The 9229-nt window shown below is 48.6% G+C and overlaps 1 protein-coding gene across 1 annotated transcript in view; it reads right to left on the reverse strand.

Moving 5' to 3' along the window:
* TMEM120B (transmembrane protein 120B) overlaps nucleotides 1-8548 on the reverse strand; it is a 46060-nt gene extending 37512 nt beyond the window's left edge. The window contains exon 1 of the mRNA XM_047696820.1: nucleotides 8324-8548. Coding sequence (XP_047552776.1) covers nucleotides 8324-8392 — 69 coding nt within the window. The 5' untranslated portion in view covers nucleotides 8393-8548. The remainder of the gene's footprint in view (nucleotides 1-8323) is intronic.
* Between the last annotated feature and the right edge of the window lie 681 nt (nucleotides 8549-9229).

The raw sequence follows: 9229 nt of genomic DNA on the forward strand, positions 1-9229 counted from the left end.
TTAAAATCTCCAAAAAAAAAAAAAAAAGAAAGAAAAAAAGCATAGTTCACTACTCGACTCTGCAGTAAATAATATCTACATGGTCACAATCGCATGTATATGACAGTGAACCTATAGAACTGCCTTTCTTTTTTCTTTTCTTTCAGTTTTTATTTTAATATTTTATTTGTTTGACAGAGAGAAAGAGAGAGATCGCAAGTAGGCAGAGAGGCAGGCAGAGAGAGAGGAGGAAGCAGGCTCCCCGCTGAGCAGAGAGCCCGACGTGGGGCCCGACCCCAGGACCCCGAGATCACAACCCAAGCCAAAGGCAGAGGCTCAACCCACTGAGCCACCCAGGCGCCCCCTTTTCTTTCAGTTTTATTTAAGTAAGCTCTGCACCCAATATGGGGCTCGAACTCGTGACCCAAGATCAAGAGTCACAGGCTCTTCCAACTGAGCCAGCCAGGCACCCCGGAGCTGTTTTTCTTTATTAGCGTTTTGGTACTGTTGGGTTACTTTTTGGCCTCCTGCTCATTGTATTATGAAATATTCCAGGCATACAAAAAAGAAAATCATAAAATTGATAGAAAATAAACATCAGCACCCATATTCTCACTCTCAGTTTAACACATAATAGTAGTGCACAGAGAGTTAAAGGCCCCCTAAGTATTCTTTTGAGATGGCATTTCTATCCTCTGCCCCCAAAAAGGGGGACCCATTTGCTGGTTATTTCTGCCTCCATGTTCGCCCCAGATCAATTCTTTCCCTCTGCCCAAGGAGGCTGACCCCTCTGGACAGCATCTCCTGGATGCCGTTACCCTGCCTCCCACTTGAGATTGGCCCACGGGATGCACAGCAGGAAGAGAGAGAAGCTGGGGTATTTGTTCCTCCTGCCTCCTCTGGTTTGCGGCAGCCTTCAACCATTGCAGCACTGTCCTGCAGCTCTCCTTCCCCAGCAACAAGCTTTGGCCAAACTCTGGTGATGCCCCCCTCCCTCTGCCCTTTTAGGAACAGGACTGGCCCCCAGCTCTAGAGGCCTCACCCTTAAACTGCCACACTTCTGTAGAGTCCCTCCTTTAAACTCCTTTGAGGGGCGCCTGGGTGGCTCAGTTGTTAAGCGTCTGCCTTCGGCTCAAGTCATGATCCCAGAGTCCTGGGATCGAGCCCCACATCGGGCTCCCTACTTGGTGGGAAACCCGCTTCTCCCTCTCCCACTCCCCCTGCTTGCATTCCCTCTCTTGCTGGCTCTCTCTCTGTCAAATAAATAAATTTAAAAATCTAAAATTAAAAAAAACAAAAACAAAAAAACTCCTTTGAGTGAGATCCTTCTGGAAGAGTCATTTGCTTCCCATCAGGGCCCTGCCTGATCTCCACTATACTGAATCTGGCCCATATCACTCCTTTGTACTCCATAAACATGTATCAGCAAGCAATACATAGTATTGGTTAGAATGTGTTTAACTTTATCATACATGTCATACTGTGTATATGTCTCTGCAACTTTCCACTCAATGTTGCTCTTCTTTTAAAAACATTTATCCAGGTTGACACATGTAGCTCTCTAGTTTACTCATTCTGCTCATCATACCTCACTCTAAGGGTGCTCAGTGGAATTATCCATTCGGAAGAACATTAGGTTTCCAGTATTTAGCTGTTAAAAACAAGTGTTCTGAAAGTTCCTGAACATCTCCACTTGAATATTTAACTTTGCAGATATGTATTACTTCTAACTAAACATGTAGGATGGATCAAAAGAGAGGGAGAGAGAGAAGCGCTAATATTGGCTCTGCGAGCTGGGATGCCGATACCTCCTTTCCTACACAGCTAATTACCGTCCTTCTACACCACGCACAGAAGACACAAACAAGCAGGTTTCTGTCGGAGGCTTAGGCAATCTGCTGCCTCTCCTGTTGTCTGAGGCCCCAAGCTCTGCCCCGGTGGGAAGATGAGGTTAATGACGCCAGGTCTCAGCACGGCTGTGGAACATCTGGAAATGCCTGCTTAACACAGCTTGGCTACATCATAAGATCCAGAACCTGAGTCCACATTTACCACAAGAATTGCCAGCAATGGAATCTCACGGCATTTTCAGATGGGGTTCGGCCCAGAAGCATCGCAAAGTTGGTGGGCAACCCGGTAGGCTGCAACAGAGGCATCGCCACCAGCAAAATGTGGTGTCTGATAGCTGTGCTTCTATCAGAAGTTTTTGAGAGATTACATTTATATAGTTCTCTTTCCAAGGAATCAAGTTCAAATGAAGATTTCTGGATGCTGAGTACACTTCGCTAAGACTCATCACCATGAAAACACCACTAAGGACGGCAAGTTGACTTCACCAAAATGGCATCAGTTTTGTATTGGAAAGAACTCTGAGTCATGGGCCAGGATTGACAGGTGAGGTCTGTTACAGGAGTGGTAAGTGAGGGTATTAGACAGCGGTGTCCAACCTTTGGGAGGCAAGATAACCTAACTCTTCATCTCAGAGTTGTCGCTTCTTAGGTAAGTCATATAAGCTCTTTGTAGTTTCCTCAGCAGTGAAGGGGTCACGAGATGAGTTTTATGTAACAGGCCATATACTGGTTTATTTGTTTTTTTTTTTTTTTTTAGATTTTATTTATTTATTTGACAGACAGAAATCACAAGTAGGCAGAGAGGCAGGCAGAGAGAGAGAGGAGGAAGCAGGCTCCCCGCTGAGCAGAGAGCCCGATGCAGGGCTCGATCCCAGGACCCTGGGATCATGACCTGAGCCGAAGGCAGAGGCTTCAACCACTGAGCCACCCAGGCGCCCCAGTTTATTTGTTTTTAAATCAGTTTTATTAAGGTATAATGTACATACCAGTGCATCAATTTTCAGGTGTACAACTAAAGGAATTCTGGCAAATATATACAATTGTGTAAACACCACCGCCATCAGGACATACAACAAAGGTTCACAAACTTTGCTGGTTCACCATGCCCTTTGGGTCTCAGTAGACTTTCCACAGTCTCCAGGCCAAATAATTGAAAAGTATTTATGCCCTAACAACTTCATAGCCTTTTGCGGGGGGGGGGGGGGATATGCAAAAATGGACAGAAACATTTTTATTTCACTCTGAAATAACCAAAATTATTTACTAATGGAATGTATGAGGCTATTTGGCTCGGCACAAATTCTCAGACCATGGAATCAGATTGGACACTGTCACCCTCCTTTCTTTTTTCACACGGATTTTCACACAGTACTTGATTTTTTTAAAAAAAGATTTTATTTATTTATTTGACAAAGATCACAAGTAGGCAGAGACAGAGAGGGGGAAGCAGGCTCCCTGATGAGCAGAGAGCCCGATGCGGAACTCGATCCCAGGAACCCAAGATCATGACCTGAGCCAAAGGCAGAGGCTTAACCCACTGAGCCGCCCAGGCACCCCATACACAGTACTTGATTTTAATCACAGATCACTAAAAACCTAACTTTACAAGGATATGCCATCATCACAAAGAATGTGACCTAACGTGTAAGTGTGAACTACCCCAAGTTAGCAGTTTAAGCGGTGTAGGACAGATGTCACTGTGTTTCCCTTGAAAACTGAAAATATCCCATGGGGATGCCTTGACACAGTGTCTGGGAATGACAGACATAAACTACTTCTATGACACCCCCCCCAAAAGATGCCTATCCAGCATCCCTCCCTCTTTTCTTACTACCAGTATTTTCATTTTCCTTTATAGGTCTATCCGGATCTCCCTCATTCTTCTTTCATATGGTTTGTGTGGGACTCCTGTGGGAATTACCAAGGAAAAGTCGCTCTGTTTTGGTCAGACTTGCTGAGTTGGAAGATGTCAGCCTGGGGTGGCCAGTGCACCTCTTCGCCACAACATGAGAGAGACTGCCTGAGAATAAGGCTGATACAGAAGATACAGAGAGGTGGTGCCTGGCTGGCTATTTGGTTATGCGTCCAACCCTTTGTTTCGGTTAGGGTCACGATCTTGGGGTTGTGGGATCGAGCCCCCACCTCGGGCTGTACCCTCAGCATGGAGTCTGCTTGTCCTTCCTCCTCTGGTCCTCCCCACACTTGCGAACTCACACGCATCTCTCTCTAAAATAAATAAATAGGGGCGCCTGGGTGGCTCAGTGGGTTAAAGCCTCTGCCTTCGGCTCAGGTCATGATCCCAGGGTCCTGGGATCAAGCCCCCGCATCGGGCTCTCTGCTCAGCGGGGAGCCTGCTTCCCCCTCTCTCTCTCTCTGCCTGCCTCTCTGCCTACTTGTAATCTCTGTCAAATAAATAAATATCTTAAATAAATAAATAAATAAATAAAATCTAAAAAAAAAAAAGAAGAAGAAGAAGAAGAAACAGAGAGACACACACACAGAGACATCATTGGAGCCCCTGGACCTAGCCTGGCCTGAAGCCATTTGTCACTGGACTTCCCAATATATGAGACAATAAATTCCTTTTTTGGCTTAAAGCCAGCTGAACGGGGTTTCTGTCACTTGCAACTAAGAATCCTGACTAATGTGGGGCGCCTGGGTGGCTCAGTGGGTTAAAGCCTCTGCCTTTGGCTCGGTTCATGATTCCGGGGTCCTGGGATCGAGCCCCCGCATCGGGCTCTCTGCTCAGCAGGGAGTCTGCTTCCTCCTCTCTCTCTCTCTGCTTCTCTGCCTACTTGTGATCTCTGTCTGTCAAAATAAATAAATAAAATCTTAAAAAAAAAAAAAGAATCCTGACTAATGTACTATACATATGCATATATATATATATATATATATATATAGTTCAGTGCTTTACTACATATACATTATATATATAGAGAAAGCATATATAAAGTAGGGCACGAATGAAATGAGACCCCACAAGTTCAGAAGCTTTTCTTTGCAGAGCCAAGGGTCTCAAGATACTTTGGGAGCCCACACTGTTAGGAAACCCCAAAATATCTGACATACACAGCAGACCTGGGTTCAAATTCCAAAATTCCATGACTTTCAAGTTAGTTACTATCTCTTAGCCTCAGTCTAAAGCAGGGTTGGTCATTTAGATTAAGTGGAAAAATCCAGTACCCTACAGTTAGCTCTTACCGTTATTATTGTCAGTCTTTGTTTTGTAGATAAAGAAACTCAGAAGCTCAGAGTGATGGCTTGCTGAAGGTCAGATACTAGACAGGCACGGGCCTCAGGCCTAAACCCAGGAACTGTGACTCCCTGTCCAGGGGCTTTCCGCACAAAGCACTTCTAAAAAAAGAGACCCGTAAGGCAATGCAAGATGGAAGAGAAAAGCCTACAAAAGTGTGCCCAGGGCACAGACCTGCTTTAAGCAGTGGTTAAGAGTATAGACCCTGACATTCAACAGCCTGGGTTTGAATCCTGACTCCAGTACTTACAAGACATGTGACTTTGGGTATATGATTTTCCCTCTGTAAAATGGGATAACAGGATCTCTTTCATAAGGTTTTCATAAAATAATACTGACCTTCTTGCTTCTACCCTGTCCCTCTCATGTCTATTGTATACACAGCAGCCAGAGAGATGCCCGTTTCATTGGTAGGAAAAGCCAAAATCTTTACAGTGGCCTACCAGGTCCCTGCATTTCTGTAAGGTCAGATTTAGGGAACAACCTCTTCGGGCCACCTCCTTCCTGGATGGGGTGGGATGGGGTCAAGTTTCCAGTGATGCAAGTTAAGAAATGCTTATTAAATCACCTGCCACAGTGTCTGTAAGTGACCTTCTGTGGTCACACCACAAGCCACAGGGCCAAACATGTGCTGGTCTCAGACTGATGCTCAATTCACCAGCATGGATGAAACCCCAGCCAGCCAAAACCAAAGTTCCCATAGCCACTTGACCTTGCCCCTGAGTCTAGTGAGGTACAAATCAGTCAAAAGAGAACAGATCCTTTCCTCTAGAAAGTCCCAGAGAGTATGACTTTTGCGGTGAGGGGATTCCAAAGATATTTTGAATCCTCTGTGGTCTGACAATTAGGTTTCCTCTTTCCTCTATTCATTTGAAAAAGGGAAGAAGAGGTGAAACACAGACATTAGCTATGACCCCAAGAAAGAATCAGAGAGATACAAACATGAAACCCACAAATCCCAGATTCAGAGGCAGATATAGGAAAATTAAGATACACAGGAATTTTATGGTAAAAAAAAAAATTAATCCTTCCTTTTAGTTCCAATTTGTTCACCTGCCTACCTGTTGTGACCTCCTTGCCCCCCAATAAATGTCTCATATCTGAAAGTCTGTCCAACGCATACCCAATGACAACGTATACCCTACTTATTATACACATATCCCAGAAACTTTCATCTCAGGAGTTCAAAGCTCTCATATTTATTATGGAAGTGAGAAGAGAGAGTGGGACCTACCAGCACAATGACAGACATCCAAAATAAGCATTCAGACTACTAAGTTCTAATGGCAGCTTTACCTCTCAAGAGCTGTGTGACCCCAGTTAAGTGAATTAGATTCTCAACTTTTAGTTTTCTCATCTATGAAGATACAGACAATGTCTATGACCTTGACACACGGGGGACTCTGTGGCCTTCCATCCATTACTGTCCTCTGACCCAGGAGTTGTCCACTAAACCCTGAGGCCAGCAGAGTCCCTCCTCCCCATAGGCCCAGTCCATTCCAGTTCCCCCACTGCTGAAGAACTGAGTAACGGACACCTCAGTTTCCCCACAGTCAGCTGTCCTCCAGCCCTCGCTGTGCACCAGGGGACAAAACCCAGAATTCCCAATTCCTCTCTGTCTCTCACATACCTAAACCAAGTAAGAACACAACAACAAATCCAATGTCTCCTTTGCGAGCTCTGCCTGCCAAGACTAGCTAGCTAATTGCTGTTGATTGCATTAATTGCATGGCTCTGAAGTGTTAAGACAACTCCTCCTAGTGTAAGGCAGGGCAAGGGAAAGGAATTCAGGAACGAAAGCTCCACAAGGTAAAACTCTTCTCCCACTCCTGACCCTAACATCCCTTCCATGGCTTCACAGTTGAACGTGACCCAAGAGCCCAGTAGGACAAAGTGTTAGGAAGCAGCTGAATCTTCTCGACGGGACTGGAGCCAGACGGGTCCCCTGAGAACTGGGTGGGCCCCAAGCCCCAGACGTGAAGGAGAGGGCACCAACCCACACATGCCGCACAGGCCAAGAAAGGCATATCGGTTCTGGATACTTTATTCTCTGCTCATGCCTAAAACAGACCCCTCGCCCCCATCTTCCTGCTCCGTCTCTGCAGCAACCCCCTCTTTAAACATCAGGGCCTACTGCCTCAGGTCCAGAAGACCCATCACAGACAATCTCCTCTCCCCTTCTCTGGACCCTGTAAGAGGACAGTCAACTGGAGATGAGAGCTACATGGACAGGGAAAATGTCATGGCTCCAGCTGGGGACAGGAAGAAGTGGGGCAGAGCTGTGCAGTATGGTTTCGGGCAAACAGAGCCCAACTTCAGAGAAAACAGGCACAATCTAGTAGCTTCAGAGGAAAAAGCCCCATCTCCAAAACTGGTCCAGGAGTCCCTCTTGGCCAACCCCAAGGTTTCATGTGTGAGATGTCTCTAGCCACCTGAGTCAGTAGCTGAGACCTGTCTGAACCTCCTTTCAGGGACAGCTTTTCCTGCCAGGACCCCACAGAGGCAATGCCATTTTCTCAAGAGGCCTCTCTTACAACTGCCCTCTCCCTACTCCGTATAAGGTTCTGGGCCAGATGGGTGAGAGCTGAGAGCAGCTTCTATCACGGAGGGAGGCAACGCAGCTGTCAAAAGTGACAGATGCCATCCACAACGCCAGACTCAGCCTGCAGTAGCAGCACAGAGGAGGGCACAGACACCAGAGTCCCAAAGACGCAGAACAGGGGTCTCTAATCCCCGAGCAAAGCCTAGGGGTTCAAGGTGAACGGCTCCCAAGCACATTTCTCAAAATGTAGTTGCAGAAGAGAGCGCTGCTCCACCAAAATACAGAAGTTGAGCGGCCAAAAGCAGGTGGACAGGGTACGGTTAGGAGAGACCCCTGCGGAGGTGGGGGCTGTCCCAGCACATATATGTCCCCTCAGGCCTCCCCCACATGACAAACCTGTAAGTTCTCCTCAGAGGCCACAGACCAACTTTCTGCAGAGAAGGAGGTGAGCGGAGCAAAGAGTCGGTGCGAAGGCGCAGTAATGGGGAGCTTCCACCGGGCGCCCCAAGTGGATGAAGAACTGAAGTGCTGGGAGATAGGAGGGTGCTGGCCCACGCGGACCACCAGCCCCCACTGCCCAGCCAGGGGCAGCCCTCTGGACCCTGATGGTCCCCACCGCCCCGGCTGGGTTGGCAGGAAGGGGAAGGCACCGCACCGCAGGTAGCGGAGTTGCGCGACCAGGTGGCCCGGCCCTACCTGCAATTCCTGAAATTCTCCCTCCAGCTCATGCCACTCGCGCTCGCAACGCTCCAGCTGGCCGGACATGGTGCGGCGGTGCGAGGAGGCGGCGGCGGCGGCGGCAGCGGCAGCGGCGTCAGCTCCCGCAGCGTGGCGCGGGCGGCCACCAGCACCGGAGCCCGTCCGCCCGCGGGCCGCCTTCGGAGGCACCAGCTGTTCCTGCGCAGCCGGAGCCACGCGCGCACCTGACGTCACAGCCCCCGCCCCAGCGCCCGCCCCACCCCCTCGCCGGGAGGCAGGGCCCCGCGCATGCGCACGCACCTCCCCAGCTCCGCCCCCGCGCGCCCGCGAGCCGGATGGGGGGCGCTGTAGTTTGGCGCGGCTTGGCGGGGTCTGTTGCCGCCCCCTTGAGAATGCTCCTGCGCTTCCAGTCTCTCCTAAGAGGCTGGGGAGCTTGTCCACAGGCTGCATTTGCAGAGCTTATCTTACTTAGATTGTGTTTATTTGGGATGTCTGGAGTCGTAAGGAAGATTCGGGGGAGGTAAAAGCTCACCACCCCTTGGCATTGCCTGACCAGAGTCGAAGCCAACGGCCGGGAATGCTAGAACTGACACTGACCATCCAGCAAGGTCGCCAGGCAGGGCGGGGAAGCTCAAAGAGGGACCCGTCGTCTCCCCTGTCATTACTTAACTGCAACCAAGACTCCTGCCCCCTAAGATTCTGCGTGACTCTCTTGACAGCTGTGTCTGTCGCTCATGCGACACCATTGCCTCCTTTCCCAGCATGGACTTCCAAGATCTAACCCTGCCTAGCTTCGCAGTCACATCTTCTATCTCACTCCCCTGGATCAGTAATTCGCAGACACGGTTTCTTTTTCTCTTCTTACCCTTCAGGAAACATTCCCTCCAAATCTTATGGTTGCCT

The sequence above is a fragment of the Lutra lutra genome, chromosome 12, assembly GCF_902655055.1.
Source record: "Lutra lutra chromosome 12, mLutLut1.2, whole genome shotgun sequence".
NCBI lineage: Eukaryota > Metazoa > Chordata > Mammalia > Carnivora > Mustelidae > Lutra > Lutra lutra.